The 21069-nt window shown below is 33.4% G+C and overlaps 1 protein-coding gene and 1 long non-coding RNA gene across 3 annotated transcripts; both read right to left on the bottom strand.

Annotated features, from left to right (window-relative positions):
* Positions 1–2993: 2993 nt before the first annotated feature.
* On the bottom strand, positions 2994–4767 carry LOC139877663 (uncharacterized). Of its 2 annotated transcripts, XR_011768713.1 has the most exons (5): positions 4500–4767; positions 4012–4136; positions 3499–3853; positions 3277–3387; positions 2994–3185 (listed from the first exon to the last, which is right to left on the bottom strand). It is a non-coding gene; the product is annotated as an uncharacterized lncRNA (long non-coding RNA). The 2 variants fall into 2 exon arrangements; XR_011768712.1 differs by having other exon boundaries at positions 2994–3387.
* A 12235-nt stretch (positions 4768–17002) lies between these two features.
* LOC139875002 (uncharacterized) lies at positions 17003–17592 on the bottom strand. Its single transcript, XM_071862389.1, has 2 exons — positions 17275–17592; positions 17003–17176 (listed from the first exon to the last, which is right to left on the bottom strand). The coding sequence occupies exons 1-2, from the start codon at positions 17590–17592 to the stop codon at positions 17003–17005; spliced, it is 492 nt and encodes a 163-aa protein (XP_071718490.1).
* Positions 17593–21069: the final 3477 nt, after the last annotated feature.

The raw sequence follows: 21069 nt of genomic DNA, 5'->3' as shown, positions 1-21069 counted from the left end.
TATGTTTTATCATTTTGTAAAATATATCTATACATATTCATTTAGACAAAAAAAAATTATATATATTTAGAAATATTTATTTAATAATTATTTATTTAGTTTTTCAAATAATAATTATATTTCAAAGTATAATTTAAGATTGCTTACATAATAGTAATTATTATATCCCATAACGTTTTCATTTTAAAACTTAACTAGATATAGTTCATTTATGTACTAGCGTTTATTTTAACTTCTTAAACGTACTGATTATCATACCTATATATCAATCAAATCACTAAACGAGTGTTACTATCGTTTACTTAACTATTTTGAAATCATATATATTTAATATACATGAACACGTTTTAAATACAAGTTGCAAGTTACTTATATATTTATATTCAATTACATCACGGACCTTTATTATTTATAACTTGTCAAAAGGTTTCTAGAAAGATTCTAAATTTAAGATAACGTTAAAACCTGTATTCTTATCATAATGACTCAGTAACAATTTGTCAAAAGTGGTTCTAGATAATTATAAAATAATATTCGTTTTAAAGAAGACATGGCACTCAAATCCTTTTATATAATTTCTAAAAATTTTAATAATAAAAGATAATGGTTATAACTTTAATAATCTTAAAGTTTTATAATATGTTCCTATTTCTCGACATTTATCCTTATATATATTACGAGAAATTAATATTGTTTCCTTTTTATATATTCAAAACGTTTTTATATCAAAGTTCTTTTAGATAGAAACATGTTTTCATATGTTTGAAACTAAATCGAGTAATTATAAATTTGGTTTTCCAGAATCGGTTATATTCCAAATCATCCTTTAGAAATGTTTCATCTATATCGTAAAATGTTTTCAATACTATGAACACTAAATAACTAAATTATCAAGAGATACTAGACAATCTTTGTAAAGTATGCATTAAAAGTTAAATAGGAATCTTCACTAACTTTTGTCTAGTTCTCGTTAATTGTCACTTTTGTTCTTTCATGTAAATCACTTTACCATTTTCCGAATATTGCTAAAAGAACAGATTTCTTAAATCATAATGGACCTAATAACAGAGACCCGTAATCATATTTTAATGTATCCGATTATTCAATCATTTGATATTATCTTTTAATTCAGTAAATAATTATACTGAACAAATACGTTCATGTAAAGTATTATACGTCTAATACTTTGTTAACATTTTCAATTAATATTTATATATGTATCCATATACATATCTATTTACATTTAATTGTTCGTGAATCGTCGAGAGCAGTCACAAAGGTAATTGATTACATAAATGAAATTCCAAAACTTTTGAGACTCAATATTACAGACTTTGCTTATCGTGTCGGAGACATATAAAGATTAAAGTTTAAATTTGGTCGGAAATTTCCGAGTTGTCACAATAATCAAATAGGGGGAGATTATTGAGTCCCCTACGTAATTAAGGATTTAATTATTGCAAAACATAACTTTAAACACTAATTGTTATGTGCGGCCAGTATAGGTTTACTAAAATATTCTAAGTCTAGAAACAACAATGTATGTTGTGTCTGTGTTTCAGGTTGCTTCCTCAACTATCAGCACAAGATAAGTTGAACCAGATGGGGTCTTCAGAATCAGCACAGGATGTGTACTGAACCAGCAAACACCTTAGAAGAGTTAACAGAAGAAGATCAGCAAATAACCAACACTTAGACAAATCATGTTCTATTACAAGCATGATAATTCCCTGTATCGTCTACATCAAGCGTGCTATTCATCTGGCATCGAAGACTAAGATTAACAGAAAAGGACTCCAGTCGGCGGCTCATATGGACCTTACATGACTACAGTGGAATTCAGAAGGTTGAGCATGCGCAGTTCATGTTTAACTTATTGTTAACGGTTTGGGGATACAACACTCTATTTGTTAATTCAAATAGGGTGTCTGCCCACATTGGGGTGTTCCTGCAAGCAGCTACAAAAGATGAAAGGGAGCCACGTGCTACCTGCAATAGTTATCGCCTGAAGTACAAACATCCTTTGAACCAGCGGACAATAGAACCTTTACCTGGTTAATAGACTTTGTATAAATAGACAACTTCACTAAGTAAATAAACTAGTGGTGTGGGATATAAGTCAATAGAGTCTGTAACCTTGTAAGAGCTTAATTATTTGTGAGCTACTCAAGGCATACTCTGTATCAACCGGTTATCTATTCCGTCTTCGGATAACCGTGATTCTTTGAGATTATATCAATAAAAGAATAACGTTGAAAATTACTTTGACTCGGCTTATTATTATTATTTGCTTAATTATATGCTTAAATTGTTAAAAGATTTTAATTAGCAAAAGGTTTGTATTCACCCCCTCTACAAACTTCACGTTGTTAATCAAGGGACCAACAGTTGGCATTAAAGGAAAGTGGAGAGTTTAAAGCCCCGGGGCCAGATGGTTTCAATCTCAAATTCTATAAAGATTTTTGGTGGCTCATAAAGGAAGATCTTCTAAAAGCTGTCGAAGGATTCTAGGAAAACAAATCATTTTCAAAAGGTTGTAATACCTCCTTTATAACATTGGTCCCAAAGAAAAAAGTTCCAACAGGATTATCCAATTATCGCCCAATTAGTTTGATTTGGATGTACAAAATAGTAGCAAAAGTGTTGGCAAATAGGCTCAAAAATGTAGTCCCTCTACTTGTAAGTAACGAGCAAAGCGATTTCATTAAAGGTCGATATATGATGGATAGTATCCTAATTGCAAATGAAACGATCGATGATCTAAAAGCAAGAAAGTGTAAGAGCCTAGTGTTTAAAGCGGATTTTGAGAAAGCTTTTGATAGCTTAAATTGGAAATATTTAATCGAGGTCTTGAAGGCAATGTGTTTTGGACATAGATGGATTTCGTGGATTGAGGCATGTCTCTCCGCCCAAATTGATACTCACATTCCTATATTGAATTTTGGCACTACATGTGTTCAAATCAAAATGATATGAAAATTAATGTTAGGAACTCAATGTTATTCAAGTAATACATAGCCAAAAATACATAGCCAACAAAGATACTTTAAGTATAAATAAATTAATACTAAAAATGACCCAATCAAAAAAATAATCAATTACTATTCAAGTAATACATAGCCAAAACTCAGAAGCGTCTTCAGTACATGTGCAGAGTGTGCAACCGAACAGGGCCCAAAAATAAACTACATGTACCATAATATACAGTAATAGAACATATTGAAAATCAAAATTAAACTACATGAACCACAATATACTTATTGGTTTAAAATGTACCTTTCTAATAAAACTGATCAGCACGATTCAATGTTACCTCGATCATAGCTTGAAAGTGATGAAAAAAGTATCTCACTGACACGACTGCAAGTCAATGGTTAAAATTGCCACCTACAATTAGATATTTTGTGTTAATGAAAATTTCCAGAACCAAATAGAAACATTTATACCATAAAAAAAGGTTTCAGAAATGGTGAGCCAATAAGTGTGTTATGTTCATACCAGATACAAATAATAAACCCTCTCCAAATGTTCTGAAGATTGCATTGCATCATCTAACATCACTTGGCTCCAAGCGATTTCAATTCCTTCAACTTCATCAAACCCTTTATATATATCAACACCAACAATAAAAAATCCTCACCACAATACAAATAATATGTACTCCTACATACGCAAAACATCTATGCTATATTTATTGACTCTAATAAAAACATCTATGCCTCTGCAATATGTACCCCATAATATAAAATGTATGCTATATTTATTGAATCTAATAAAGAAATTAAACATCTCAGGCTCTATAGCCTAGCAAACATCTATGCCTCTGCAATCTCGACAACTGGTGCAGCACCACCTGTAGTTGGCCAGCACATCACAAAAGTTACAGATTTAGTTCCAAAGTCCAAACCAAATGGAATGGGCCAAGGTGACAAAGTCAACCCATTTATTAGTAAGAGTCAAAACAGGTAATAACATAGAAACAATTATTATTAAATGAAATAATGAACTTACAATCCAACAAATACTTTGAAAGCATCATAAATTCCCCATTGAGCACTAGTGAGAGTTCCAATCATAACAATACGTAAAGGAAGCCCTCTGGTGAACAAACCCACCCATCCAAACTTCGTTATAGCCTGAAAGAAAAGAAAAAAGATGCAAACAATATGATATTAAAGAGTTGCCAAGCAGAAACACACTTACATCACCAACGCTTGCTCCCTTAGCATTATTAAGGAATGTTATAGATAACTAATTATCAATACTAATAAATTACAAGATTCATTAGCAACCATATTGAAAAACATTTTCTATCATGTTTTATGTAAACATTCCAATAATCAATCTTTAACATTAACAAAAAAAGGATTATGAATTGATGGATTGTTTCAAAAACACGTCGTATCAGGTTGTATGTAAAAATTCCAACAATCAGTCTTTATCATTAACAAATAAAAGATTATGAATATGAACTGATGGATTTTTTATAAGTAACATACCTGGAAAATTATATCACTTGCGGGTCTATATTGAATCGAACGTAATTTAATTCTGTAGTTTGCATCAGTAAGTGAATGAAATCAACCGGTTAATTGCATTTTTTGGCCAAATGAGGTCAGTTACAATCACATTAATCGAACCTAATTAGGGCTAGCAACGCCTCACGATTACTTTGAAATTCGATTCCAGTTTTTCAGAATAACACATATGAATTAAGTGGATGAACATGATTGATTGAAGGGAAGAGGACCGATTGAATGGAAGAGGAGGAAGTGATGGAATTTAATAAGTTTCATAAACAACAACATTAAACCAATTTAATGTAGTTAAAGCAAGCGGAAGCTTGATGTTAAGTTAATGTTTATATGTAAAGTTATTAAGTTAAATTCCATGATAATATCAAGTCTTGGATAAATGCTTACTAATATAACAAGTAGAGAAGATATATATACCTCCTTAAACTAGTTGAGGGTTGTTTACAAAGTTGCAAGATGATGATGAAGATGATGAAGAATGGAGCTTCAAAATGAACCCTCAAGTGTGCAATACCCTAATCCTTTGATGCACCAACACCACCCTTTAAGTTAGTTAAGATTTAGACACTTAACTAGCTAATTAACCAAGCTTAAAACCCTTTTTATTTGCACCCAATATTCTGATCAGCAGCAACTAGAAAGATGATGATGAATGGAGCCTCAAAACTATGAAACCTAAGTGTTTATACCCCAAACTTATAACCAACACCTAGTACTTTGGTTAGGATTTAATTAGAACACTTAATCACTTAATTAACCAAGCTTGAACCACCTCTTTTGCTGCTGAAAATCACGACCAGAACATGCAGTTTTCAAGAGGAGAGAAAAATCAAAATAACTCAATATATTCTCTGGTTAAGTGTGTTTTTTTTCCCCTTGAATACTTGTGTGAATATATTGGTCATTGAGTCAAGCATGTGCCTTGGAGTTGTATTGTATCAAAAGTAACAAGCAAAGGAGCATGAGTGCTTGTCTTGGAGACTAAAATTCTGCACACATCCTTTATATTATATAATAATGTTATATATATATATATATATATACATAAACTTGATATATATATATATATATATATATATATATATATATATATATATATATATATATATATATATATATATATATATATATATATATATATATATATATATATACATGTATTTATTTTGTTACTTTCACATTTTATAAACTTTTTTATAAAATATAACACAACATAATCATTTAAACCTATAAACAATTATATATAAATTATCCGAATAATTTATCTCAAGTGATTACATATTAGAAAACCGATTTTCTAAAATTCAAGTGTCGCGTATATATTTAACGATCCAATCGTTAAGATTAAATACTTATAAGGTGTCGGTAAGCTTGTTATTGGGTATGAACCGACTTGGATCATAACATATTAGCCACATTAATTTAATATGTCTCTCGGGCATACGAAATACCTTCAATCTCCCACTTGCACGAGAAACATAAGAAATTAATGCAAGTGACGGATACCACCTAACGACCGTCCATCACCCCCAATATGTTATGACTTTTGCCATTCAATAACATCATCCCTTTCGAGTTCCCATCTCGAATATGAATAGGTGAATCTTTTCATTATATCCTTTCATCTTAGATGTCATGTTAAATCCAAGAGACATAGAGTGATCACTCTCTTATAGATTTAACTTTATCAGGCCTTAGACATCTGACTCTCAACGAATAAGAGGGACAAATCCCATCTTGACTACATGCGTCCTAGATATATACTTTGTATCATACCTGAGCTCTTCCTTATAAACTACCATATTTCAGAATAGCAAAGAAAGAATCAAGGCACAATACTTGATAAATACCCGAACCCAATATGTATCTCAGGTCAGAGGATTCAATGATATTTGCCTTTACTCAAGATTACATGTGATCAACCACAAAGGCTTCATACAGTAAGTCTTGAGAGCGGGTCTTCCAATATTTGTATCCCACAAATATCTATGAACCTTGGTTGCAACCTTGCCCCACATTCAACCTATGAATGTATACCAATCCAAGTTCATAATAGTCTAAACCTCACACTGTTCCCACAAATGTGATCGACTACGGAATTTAGAATAATTGCTTATTCATGGATAAAATATGCAAAATAGGAACATAACTCAAATTAAATTAAAACCATAATTATATTAATGAGTTTGAATAACTTCATTCCGTTACAATACTTAAAACATATCATAACCAATCACTAGAATATCGAAGCCCTAATCCACAAACATGTCCTTCATGTTTTGCTCCATGTAAGAGCTTCGTGAGTGGATCCGCTATATTAAGATCTGTGTGAACTTTGCGAATACATATCTTTCCTTTTTCAACTTCATCCCTTATGTAGTTGTATCTCTGTTCAATGTGACGGGTCTTTTGATGAGCACGAGGTTCCTTGATTTGAGCAATCGCTCCCTCGTTGTCACAAAAGATCTCAAGAGAGTCCTGAATGGAAGGGACTACTCCTAAGTTGTCGATGAATTTCTTCATCCCTGCAGCTTCCTGTGCTGTCAATGAGGCGGCAATGTACTCTGACTCTGTAGTAGATAATGCAACAACATCCTGTTTTGAACTCTTCCAAGAGACCGCACCTCCATTTAACATGAAGACATAACCGGATTGTGAAATAGAATCATCTCGATCAGTTTGAAAACTCGCGTCCACGTAACCTTTTACAGCAAGTTTCTCCTCACCAGACCCGTATATTAGAAACATATCCTTAGTCCTCCTAAGGTATTTCAATATACTTTTAACAGCAATCCAATGGCTGTTTCCTGGGTTATTCTGGTATCTACTTGTCAAGCTAAGAGCGCATGACACATCCAGTCTAGTGCATATCATTGCATACATGATTGACCCAATAGCAGATGCGTATGGGACATTCTTCATTCTCTCTTGTTCATCTTTTGTGGTAGGGCACTGAGATGAACTAAGAAGTGTTCCTCTTTGAATAGGTACCAAACCTTTCTTAGAGTTCTCCATCTTGAACCTTTTCAAGATCTTTTCAATGTATGCACTTTGATTCAAACCTATCAATTTCTTGGATCTATCCCTGTAGATCCCAATCCCCAATATGTATTGTGCTTCTCCAAGATCCTTAATGGAGAAGCAGCCTTTTAGCCATGTTTTAACACCTTGCATTGTGGGAATATCATTTCCAAATAATAATATATCATCCACATAGAGTACAAGGAACATGACGGTACTCCCACTAGCCTTCTTGTATACAAAAGCTTCATCATCATTTTTAATGAAGCCAAATTTCTTGGCCTCCTCATTAAAACGATGATTCCACATTCTAGATGCTTGTTTCAATCCGTAGATTGATTTCTTTAACTTGCATACTTTGTTAGGATGTTTTGGATCAACAAAACCTTCAGGCTGAACCATATAGACATCTTCCTCAAGATATCCATTTAGGAAAGCGGTTTTGACATCCATTTGCCATATTTCATAATCATAGTGAGCAGCAATGGCAAATAATATCCTGATAGACTTTTGCATTGCCACTGACGAAAAAGTTTTATCATAATCAACCCCTTGAGTTTGAGTGAAACTTTTTGATACAAGTCTAGCTTTGTATGTATCCAAGTTTCCATGCATGTCGGTTTTCTTCTTGAAAAGCCATTTACAATCAACTAACCTGGAGTTAGTAGGTTGTAAGACCAATTCCCAAACTTGGTTGTCATACATGGATTGCATCTCAGCGTTCATGGCTTCTTGCCATTTATCTTTATCAATCCGTGATAAAGCATCGTGGTAGTTGGTTGGTTCATCCAAATAAATCGTATAGTAACCATCTATGAGAAACCCATATCTCTCAGGAGGATTGCTAATCCTACCAGATCTACGAACACTTTGTATACTTTGATCACCCGTGTGATCATGCTCAACATTTTCATGTTGAGTGCTAGTGTCAACCAATTGTGTATCATCTACTTGATCTTGAACCTCTTCAAGATCTATCTTCCTTTCACTATTTCCTTCCATTAGGAACTTAGTTTCAAGGAATTCCGCCGTCCAAGCAACGAATACATTTTGCTCGGATGGATCATAGAAATAGTATCCCATATCATCCTTGGGATATCCTATGAAGATACACTTCGTGGATCGAGCATTTAACTTATTAGAGACGTAACGCTTAGGGTAAGCTTCACATCCCCATACCTTTAAGTATGATAGAGATGGAGGTTTTCCAAACCACATCTCATGAGGAGTTCGTTCCACTTTCTTCGTTGGGGCCACATTTAGAATTCGAGCCGCGGAGCATAAAAAATAACCCCAAAATGATAGAGATAATGAGCTTCTTGCCATCATAGATCGAACCATATCCATTAGGGTTCGGTTCCTCCTTTCGGATACTCCATTAAGCTGGGGTGTTCTGGGTGGAGTAAGTTGTGAGATAATCCCACAACTCCTAAGATGATCCTGGAAAGCATCACTTAGGTATTCACCTCCTCTATCGGTACGTAGTACCTTAATTATTTTGTTGAGTTGATTTTGTACTTCGTTTTGATATTCTTTGAATGCTTCAAAAGTTTCGTCCTTGTGTCTTAATAAGTAGATATATCCGAAACGACTGAAGTCATCAATGAAAGTAACGAAGTACCTTTCACCATTCCTAGTCATGGACTTAAAGGGTCCACATACATCCGAATGTATTAATCCCAATAATTCTTTAGCCCTTTCATAGGTCCCTTTGAAAGGTGCTTTAGTCATTTTTCCTTGTAAAAAAGATTCACATACATCAAACGAGTCTAGTTCATTTGTTTTCAAAAGCCCATTCTTTTGAAGCGTATGCATTCGACTCTTGTTTATGTGACCAAGGCGACAATGCCATAAGTAGGAATCACTCAAATCCCTTTTGAGTTTCTTGGTGTTTGCATGGAACATTGAGCTATTATGTGATGTGTCATCATGAACCAATTCATAAATACCATTCGAAGGCGAAGCCTTAAAATAAAACACATTATCTAAAGAAACATGGATATCATCATTAATGAAATTAAGATTAAAACCATATTGTTTCAAACGGGATACAGAAATAATGTTTCGAGATAAATCGGGTACATACAAAACATTTTTCAAAATAAGCTCCAAACCACTTGGTAGCTTTAAAACAAAGTCTCCTTAAGCTTTCACTTGCACCCTTGCTCCATTTCCCATGAAGAGACTTTTTGTTCCCGCATCTTGATCACTTCTTTTGAAGCCCTGCAAAGTATTGCAAATATGAGTTCCACATCCTGTGTCTAATACCTATGTATTAGAAGAAGTAATACTAAGCTCAATGTATACCATATATACATTACCTGAGGTTTGCCCTGCATCCCTCTTTTCCTTCAACTCCTTTAGGTAGACCGGGCAGTTGCGTTTCCAGTGACCCATTTCACCGCAACCAAAGCACGGATCTTCCTTAGGGATAGATTTACCGACAACCTTTTGCTTCTTGTTATTATTGGTTGGGGTAACCATCTTCCCCTTTCCCATCCATTCATGTTGTAATTCATTACAAATGAGTCAAACCTCTTTGACAAGGAATTAAGGATAAGGTCTGTGGCTAATTCATTAGACACGTTGTAGTTTAGATGGTTCGCTCGATCAATTAGGCTTTTCATCTTAAGGACATAAGATGAAACGGATTGGGAGTCATCCATCCGACATGCATGAAGCGCTCGAACTTTCGAAGCGCTCGACACGAGCTTGTTGAAGGAACATCTCCTTCAACTTTGTGATCATGTCATATGCACTATGATGCTCAAAATCCTTTTGGAGTTCGGGTATCATAGTCCCAAGCATGAGGCAAGAAACTTGCACCAAATCGGTGCAATATTTCTCCCAATAAGCCATGCCTTCCGTATCATCCTCGTCCAGTTGATAGGGAATGGGGTCTTCCATCACATACGCCCTATCCTCTAGTTTGAGGACAATTCTTAGATTGTGAAACCAATCCATGAAGTTCGTATGGTTGAGTTTTTCCTTTTCGAGGATTGACCTCAACGATAGGTTGTTAAAGTTGATTGGTGCGTTTGGAATGTTGTTGTTATTGGCGGCCATCTACAAAATTTAACAAAGTTATTTAAGTATTAATTTTAATTTAACAATCAATACCCTTCAAATTCAACGGTAAACCAAATTTCGGTTAGGTTACCTTTATCCCGTCATTTGATTTAGCTAGGTAGTCATTATCTGACAATTGCAATCCTTTTGCAACTTCTAAGTTATGGGATCATGCAATACTTTTGCATGGCATATTATCCCATCAACGCCTATTTGTTCATCATGCTTCGGTGACCCTAAGTTCATGATTCCCAAATCAAGTCGTCCTACTTGTGTAAACGTGTGAATTTAACATACAAGTGGTTAGGTGACCTTTATCCCACAAGTGTGCGAAATTCACCTTAATCACATTAGTTTGCTTATAACGGTTAGGTGACCTTTATCCCATTGTGAGTTCTCTAATATTTTTAAGTGTCACACAAAAGGATGGCGTTTAACTTGTTTTCCTTGTTAATAAGGGATTTTAAGTTTCCATTATTTCTAGTTTAAGAAAACTTTTATGCCATACACCAACATGCATTTTAGTATATGGTTAATTTGAAATCCATTTTCAAGTCTTGTAATTTTAGCCAATTACTTGATATAAACCATTTTATATATATGATCCTTATCATGTTCTTAATAACCGTTTATTAATGTCCTTTTAGCCATTTTTTAATTTAACCAATTAAATTGTCGTTTTGCATGTCGTTTATTAATGTCTAATTTAACCAATTAAATTGCCATTTTGCTTGTTGTTAACTTGTGTGATTAACTTGTAGCATACAAACATACAATCCACAATCATACAATAAACAAATATGCATGCAAAACAAATATGTTCACAATCAAGCCAATTTGGTTGACATTTGTTTAGCCGAAAACAAATGTCATCGGTTAAGGGGCTATAACACAAGGTAGGAGATTTTAAATCTCCCACTTAATTTTGCATCCAAATTCTCCTTCTTGTGTTCTTCAAGTCATCATCTTGCATCTTCATTTTGTTACAAAATATATCCTAATACATTTTGTCTAGAAAATGAAATACAACCTAATCTATTTTACATACCAAATATAAAATAAATTACATAACCAAATGAATAAATATTACAAACCAAATGAATGAATATTACAACCAATTGAATGATCAACAAATCAACCAAACAACCATGCATTCAAACATAAGGTCAAGGCTTGATTGTGAACAACAACATACAACTAATTTGACCAATTTGCAAGTTCCAAACTCATTTGGAACTCTTCCTAAAATCGGCCAACTATACCAACCCTTCAAAACCCGAAAATATTTGCATTCCATATTCATGCATGTACTTAGAATGCAAATATAGTGGGTTTAAAGGCCATATAAGAAGCATAATCCATAGACTTCGACTCTAGATACCATTGATGGAATTTAATAAGTTTCATAAACAACATGTTCTTATAGTTAACTTGATCATTAAACCAATTTAATGTAGTTAAAGCAAGCGGAAGCTTGATGCTAAGTTCATGTTTATATGTAAAGCTATTAAGTTAAATTCCATGATAATATCAAGTCTTGGATAAATGCTTACTAATATAACAAGTAGAGAAGATATATATACCTCCTTAAGCTAGTTGAGGGTGGTTTACAAAGTTGCAAGATGATGATGAAGATGATGAAGAATGGAGCTTCAAAATGAACCCTCAAGTGTGCAATACGCTAATCCTTTGATGCACCAACACCACCCTTTAAGTTAGTTAAGATTTAGACACTTAACTAGCTAATTAACCAAGCTTAAAACCCTTTTTATTTGCACCCAATATTCTGATCAGCAGCAACTAGAAAGATGATGATGAATGGAGCCTCAAAACTATGAAACCTCAAGTGTTTATACCCCAAACTTATAACCAACACCTAGTACTTTGGTTAGGATTTAATTAGAACACTTAATCACTTAATTAACCAAGCTTGAACCACCTCTTTTGCTGCTGAAAATCACGACCAGAACAGGCAGTTTTCAAGAGGAGAGAAAAATCAAAATAACTCAATATATTCTCTGGTTAAGTGTGTTTTTTTCCCCTTGAATACTTGTGTGAATATATTGGTCATTGAGTCAAGCATGTGCCTTGGAGTTGTATTGTATCAAAAGTAACAAGCAAAGGAGCATGAGTGCTTGTCTTAGAGACTAAAATTCTGCACACATCCTTTATATTATATAATAATGTTATATATATATATATACATAAACTTGATATATATATATATATATATATATATATATATATATATAAACATGTATTTATTTTGTTACTTTCACATTTTATAAACCTTTTTATAAAATATAACACAACATAATCATTTAAACCTATAAACAATTATATATAAATTATCCAAATAATTTATCTTAAGTGATTACATTTTAGAAAACCGATTTTCTAAAATCCAAGTGTCGCGTATTTATTTAACGATCCAATCGTTAAGATTAAATACTTATAAGGTGTCGGTAAGCTTGTTATTGGGTATGACCCGACTTGGATCATAACATATTAGCCACATTAATTTAATATGTCTCTCGGGCATACGAAATACCTTCAGGAAGGATTGAACAGAATTGATTGAACGGTTTTAGAAGAAATAGTGGTGTCAGTTAACTCCTATTGAAATCAAATACTCATTATATATTGTATCAAATCGGTTGCCGGATTTGAAATCAAACGTTTGAAGAATTTAATCAAATCGGTTATTTCAACCCAATAGGTCCGTTCAATCAAGTGTTTCATTATAACATTCATCAATTCACAAAATCGCCATATCTTTATTATTGTTGTGACCTTGGACCAACTTTAACTTTGTTGTAGCTTCCAAACTACAAAGTTCCTTGGAAAATCAAGGAGTTCAAGTAGTTTGCTGCGAGTACCTAAGAGATCAACCAGATGCAACATGAGAAAAAGTAAAACACTGATTTATCCACGTACAATAATACATTAAATGTATTATACCTTGCATAGAAAATGCAACAGGGTCATTTTATCGTTCTGGAACGTATTTCTTTAAGTTTCAGGAGTCTATCCAATTTGAAACCAACAGTAGCACCTTAAACCAAAACAAAATTATTCGATACAAAGGATTAACACCAACGGTTGATTCTTCAAATGAACAACACGATACATTAACACAATACAGTGTCAATTATAGCATAATTATTTGAACCCAGTACAACTCGAGCATTTGAAGAATTATATGACTGACTCACTAACGCAGACAGAAAAACAGTACTCACACCAATAATATCATAAGGGTCACCGGGGGTAGTGCCACTACGACTACCCCTTCTTTATTTTCTTATATAAGACATGATAGAAATCGACACTAATGCGTTGGTTGTTCAACATCAAAATCCAAACTGATAAGTAACATATTCACAAAGCCACAATATTTAAACAACCCATGAGCAACAAAATGTATAAAATAAACAACAATTGCATAACAATTAGAAAGCGGTTTCAGAAAACACATATAAATAATAAAAACTGAGTACAGTACCTCGAAAAGCCACAAAAACCATTAAAGTTTATTTTTCTGTTTCAATATAGCGCAATACAGAGTCTAATCCATAACTGCTTGAGTTCATTTTTATGTTTCAATTTAGAAAATCCTAAACCTTTATAAATAACTTCCATTTGATAAACCCTAAAACAATAGATTCAACAACTCATTTCATACGATAAACCCCAAATCAAACAAAAAAAAACAATACATTTGATGATTAAATAATGTTTGGCACATGGAAACACAAATTCTAAGAAAATAAAAAACCCAAAAGGCAAATAAATCCTAAATCAAACAAAGAACAATACCTTTTAAGATTAGAAATTAATCGTGGCTGAAAATGGATGAGAAAAACCAACATCAGCACATAACATAAAATCATAGGTCAACAGCCAGGAAGAATCTGTAGCAGTAAATCAACACAATTGAATTTACTGAAAGGTAGCAACAATCGCAGACACAAAATTGTGTGTATGTGTATTGATTCATCAAATTGTATTCATTTGCAATCGCAATCCCTAATCCAACAATTTGTTTCAAATCCTTTGATGGAGCGATCTGTTTCAAAATCCTTTGAATCCATAATCCGAGGATGAATTGTTACCGGTTTAATCTCTGGATCGATCAATATGGTTATGAGAGAGCTGCTTTGGTTTTTAGATTCTGTTACTTGTGTGGAAACCCTAATAATTGATATATGATCGATCAATAACTGATATATGGTCGTAGATTTTGATTGAATTGGGCGGCCGATTTGGTTTTTGTAATTGACGATTGTCTTGGTGATCAATTTTTTTTTATTCAATTGTGTGGAATGGAATGGACGAATGAGTGATCGATAATTTTCATAATTTCAGAGCAGTATGACATGGCAAGGGTAGCCAATCGCGTAATAACACGTGTCAAACTGGAGGCCGGATTAAGGAGGTGGTGACAAATAGGAAAATGGTCATGCTTTATAATAGGTTATAGATATAGAATAGAATAGAATAGAATAGATAGATAGATAGATACAGTGGCAATTCCAGGATGCAAAGTTAATGGGGTCCTACAAAATTTTTTCATTACTAATTATATTTGAATGATTTTTTAGTTGTCGTTTGCTTTTCAAAAACTACAAGTTTGGATATTATATTGGGTTCGAGTAGTTAAATATAATGTTGTCCTATACATTTTAAGGGAAAAACTATAAATTCAGAAAAAATATGGGGTCCTCCCGTTAAATTTAGTGGTGTCCTATACAATTTACATGGTATTTTCTACTGATAATTTTCAAACTAGCAGTGTCCCGTGACTTCACGGGCCACAATGTAGAGTCGCCATTGGATAGATAGATAGATAAACAATACCAGAAGAAGCAGATATGTTGAATTCATCATGTTGTCATATGAACACAATCTATGTACACAATCCATGTAAATTTTTTTGATTTTGTTCCCATGTTGGTTTTGGAGGTGTAACAGAAGAAATACTCGCCATTTGAATCGTGTAGGAAGAAATAAAACTTAAAATTCTTCAAGAATTAAATTCTTTTTTTGAAAAGCAAGTAAAATTTTTATTAATATATCAGAAAATTACAAAGCCCTATAATCTATACAATATATTGAATCGAAAGGAGAACAATAAACACGAATTCATGAGCGAGGGGGTAATTAGATACCCTGGAACTTGAACATCAAGCTGGGGAGAGGCAACTAAATAGTACTACGAGTGCGATGACAAAGTTGGCAACTACTACCCATTTAACCAAGTGAAGAATGGAGACCCAAGACATGAATGGGCCAAGGATGGATTTTGCTTTCGAGTTACCCAATGCCTGTTCTTTGTTGATTCAAGGAGGTGTAGTAGGAGGGGTTGATGAACCATTGGTGCCACTCAATTGTTGATTTCTTATATCTTTTGGATATCCAAGCAAATGATTGTGTTTTGAAATAGGAGAGGATTGTGGCAACACACCAATCTTTTTTGCTAAAGACCTTGGAAATGAAAATGTAGTGAATGATTGGTCATTTGCTAAAGACCTCCAAATGAAAATGTTAATTTTTTAAGGTATTTGTTTGTTTCTTGGTGTCTTCATAGTGGTGGACGGGTTGTCAAGTTTTAAGTTGTCAAGTTTTAAGTTGTCAAGTATGGATGCTAAAGCTTTTGTTGTGAAGATGCCGGATTGATCTAAGGACCATTTCCAAGTGTCGGGTTTGTCGGAGAGGCTGATGGATGCTAAAAGATTATTTAATTTATGTTAGTTCATTGAGGACGCGGCCATTAGGTGTTCGGGACCAATTCCATGAGCCGGTTGTTATCGAGTTGTTTGTTGTGAGGCGTTCCGCTATCGAAACATTTTTGTTGGTTTCAAGCATGAAAACTCTTCGAAATTGAGTACAAAATTTTTCTGTTCCGCACCAGTTATCATGCCAAAATTTGGTGTTGTTACCATTTCCGATGTTTTAGATTATCGAGTTGGTGATGTTAGCTCCGAAGTTGTCCGTAATTTATCCTGCTTTGATGATTTAATTCCAAATTGTGCAACCTGAAACATTTCTAGAAAAACGTTAGTACAACCCCCCTCCCCGTATATTCTCGATATAATTTTAACCCATAGTGCATTTTTTTTTGTTAAAAAATCTCCACCACCACTTACATAGTAGGGATATGTTTTTGCAATTTAAAGACATGATGTTCAACCCACCTTTATCATATGGTAAGAGAATATGTTCCTATTTGATCCAATTGATTTTTTTGTCCGCATCCGAATCGACCCAGAAAAATTTTCTTCTTTTTGTTTCAAGTGTGTTAATTATTTTAATGGGTGCATGGAACAAGGAAAAATAGTATAAAGGGATACTGGTGAGAACGGATTTAATTAAAGTTAGTCATCCGCCGTTTGAAATGGATTTTGCTTTCCAATCCGAGAGTCGTTTATCGAATTTTTCAATGATTGGTTGCCAAGAGGATGCTTTTGTGGAAGGGAGACCGATGGGTAGTCCAAGCTAAGTGAAGGGAGTTGAGCTGGCCGAGCAATCAGTATAGTTAGCCATTTCCTCTACGTCATTTTTTGAAACCCTGATCCCATATAAGTTGCTTTTTTAAGATTTACTTTTAGACCGAATATATTTTAGAAAAATTTAGTGATTTAGAGACATTTTTTGCATTACTTTTACTCCATTCTCCAAAGAATATTGTGTCATCTGCATATTGGAGATGAGACACCACAATCTTGTCATGGCCGATGCAAATAAAATGAAATTGGTCGTTTACAATTGCACGCTTTGTGAGGATGTTGAGACCTTCAGCTGCTATGATGAAGAGGAAGCGAGAAATTGGATCTCCTTGATGGATGGCCCTACCTGGGGAGAATTCCATGGTCGAGGGTCCATCAATGAGTATGGAGATGGAAGATGAGGAGAGGCAAGCTCGGATAAAGTTGATCCATTTAAGACCGAATCCCATACACTTCATGGTGTCGAAAAGGAAATACCATTCGATGCAATCAAATGCATTTTTGAAGTTCACTTTGAATATGAGGCCTTTTTGTTTTTTTTCCTTTTGAGTTCCTCGATTATTTCATTTGCAATTAAGACACTATCGAGGATGTTTCTACCTTTCAAGAAAGCAGTTTGTTCAATACCGATTATTTTGTGAATAATTTTTGAGAGGCGATTGGATAATATCTTGGTGAGGATTTTATAATAACTTCCGATTAAACATATTGGGCGATATTCGTTAAATCCGATTGGGTTGGGTTTCTTAGGAATTAGCATGAAAAAAGAGGCATTACAACCCTTAGATATTTCAGAGTTGAGCTAAAACCAATCTAGGGATTTAATAAGATCCTCTTTAATCAACCACCAATATTTATTGAAGAATTTCATGTTGAAGCCGTCAGGACCGGGAGCCTTTGAGCTATCGCAGTCTTGTAGTGCATCCCACACTTCATTTTCAGAAAATCGGGCTTCAAGGATAAGATTATCCGCTTGAGATATATAGGAGGGATGTGGTTCGTTTTCGAAGGGGCAACTTCCTTTTCATTTTTTGAATTTGAAAAGTGTCTCGAAATATTTAAGTGCCTCATTTTTGATTGTGTATGATATTGCTCGAATCATCCATATTTTTCCTCTCAATATCCTCCGGTTTACACTCGGTATTAATGGCTAGATCATGCTAGAATTCTTAAAATGGTGTAAAATTGAACAAAATTAAGCATAGATCATGAGCCAAGATGAAGAAACAAAGAGAATCTCCTCCCAGCCAAATGGTGCGGCTCATCAAACCACTGGTACGGCGCACCCCATAACTAAAATGGACTCAAAAGGTGGACAGGGCTTGAACCCTGAAGAACACGTGCATTGGTGCGGTGCACCACTTAAGGGTGCAGCGCACCTGTCTGTAGCTAAGGTGCGGCGCACCGACGCTGATTTGGGTCAAAATTATCACCAAGTATAAATAGAAAGAGATAAGGGTTTGGTGAGGAGAGCAGCTCTAGGTTCAATTTTCACATACTTTCAACCTATTTCATCATCCATTGAAGATCAAAGATCAATTTGGAGGTGCTAGCTCAAGATTATTGTTAGACTAGTGAAGCTCTTTGTTATTTACTTCATTTCATTGTAATCATCACTTGTTTTGGTACATTTCTCATTAAGTTATGACTATGATGATTGTATGTTCTTTCTTTTGTTTACTTGATGTTCATCTAGCCATGCTTGGTGATAATGCTAAAAACGAACATATATTTCATAGCATTATTCCCCAAGAAAGACAAGCTTTTAGTTGCAATTGTTCTATTTGCAAGTGATATTCGTTTAAATATTAAATGGTGAAGACAAAAGACAGATTCGGCGAATTGAAGACGCAAACGACCAAAAAGCTCAAAAGTACAAAATACAATCAAAGAGGTTCCAATTATTGATAAGAAACGTCTCAAAATTACAAGAGTACAAGATTCAAAACGCAAAGTACAAGATATTAAATTGTACGCAAGGACGTTCGAAAATCCGGAACCGGGACCAGAATCAACTCTCAACGCTCGACGTAACGGACTAAAAATTACAAGTCAACTATGCACATAAATATAATATAATATTTAAATAATTCTTATAATTATTTATATATTATATAAATAATAAAAATCCGTCGGCAAGAAAGACTCCAAAGTTGGTGAGCTGGAATTTCAAACTCCGCGACTCGCGAAGTTTGAAGGCAGAAAAGGCCGCGAGTCGCGGAGACCCCCTGAACTCAATTCCCTATAAAAGCAAACGAATTCTGATCATTTTATATATCAATATATATCCATCCATCTATCTATACGTAAATATATATATATATATAATTTATATTTTAATTTTAATTTTAATTTTAAATCCTAATAATAAGGGTATGTTAGCGAATATTGTAAGGGTGTAAGTCGAAATTCTGTCCGTGTAACGCTATGCTATTTTTAATCATTGTAAGTTATGTTCAACCTTTTTAATTTAATGTCTCGTAGCTAAGTTATTATTATGCTTATTTAAAACGAAGTAATCATGATGTTGGGCTAATTACTAAAATTGGGTAATTGGGCTTTGTACCATAATTGGGGTTTGAACAAAAGAACGACACTTGTAGAAATTAGACTATGGGCTATTAATGGACTTTATATTTGTTTAACTAAATGATAGTTTGTTAATTTTAATATAAAGATTTACAATTGAACGTCCCTATAAATAACCATATACACTCAATCGGACACGATGGGCGGGGTATTTATATGTACGAATAATCGTTCATTTAACCGGACACGAGAATGGATTAATAGCCACTAGAATTATTAAAATAGGGGTGAAATTATGCACAAGGACACTTGGCATAATTGTTAACAAAGTATTAAAATCTTGGGTTACACTCAGTCGACATCCTGGTGTAATTATTAAACAAAGTATTAAAATCTTGTTACAGTTTAAGTCCCCAATTAGTTGGAATATTTAACTTCGGGTATAAGGATAATTTGACGAGGACACTCGCACTTTATATTTATGATTGATAGACTGTTATGGACAAAACCAGACGGATATATTAAATAATCCAGGACAAAGGACAATTAACCCATGGGCATAAAACTAAAATCAACACGTCAAACATCATGATTACGGAAGTTTAAATAAGCATAATTATTTTATTTCATATTTAATTTCCTTTATTTTATATTTAATTGCACTTCTAATTATCGCATTTTTATTGTTATTGTATTTAATTGCACTTTTAATTATCGTACTTTTTAATTATCGCAAGCTTATTTTATCGCACTTTTATTATTCGCAATTTCATTATCGTTATTTACTTTATGCTTTACATTAAGTCTTTTATTTATTTAATATTTTACATTTTGTTTTAACTGCGACTAAAGTTTTAAAATCGACAAACCGGTCATTAAACGGTAAAAACCACCCTTTATAATAATAATATTACTTATATATATATATTTGTATTTTTATAAAATTAAACTAATATAGCGTTAAGCTTTGATTAAAAGATTTTCCCTGTGGAACGAACCGGACTTACTAAAAACTACACTACTGTACGATTAGGTACACTGCCTATAAGTGTTGTAGCAAGGTTTAAGTATATCCATTCTCTAAATAAATAAATATCTTGTGTAAAATTGTATCGTATTTAATAGTATTTCCTTGTAAAATTTAATAGCTATTTTATATACACCTCGCATAACATCAAGTATTTTTGGCGCCGCTGCCGGGGAACATCTAGCTTAAAAGCCGGAAGCGCAACGCTAATATAAAAAAAAAAATTTCTTATTAAGTTTTAATTAGTTTTTGTAAAATATATACTTTTTAAAATTTAAAAAATTAAAAAAATTAAAAACCGAAAAAATATATATATATAAATCTATTTTTAAGATTTTTTTTAAATTATAAAGTATTTCTATTTTTATTTTAGTTTTTA

Source organism: Rutidosis leptorrhynchoides, chromosome 11 (assembly GCF_046630445.1).
Source record: "Rutidosis leptorrhynchoides isolate AG116_Rl617_1_P2 chromosome 11, CSIRO_AGI_Rlap_v1, whole genome shotgun sequence".
Lineage (NCBI taxonomy): Eukaryota > Viridiplantae > Streptophyta > Magnoliopsida > Asterales > Asteraceae > Rutidosis > Rutidosis leptorrhynchoides.
The sequence above is the reverse complement of the archived record's forward strand: the minus strand, read 5'-3'. Positions and strand labels throughout refer to the sequence as shown.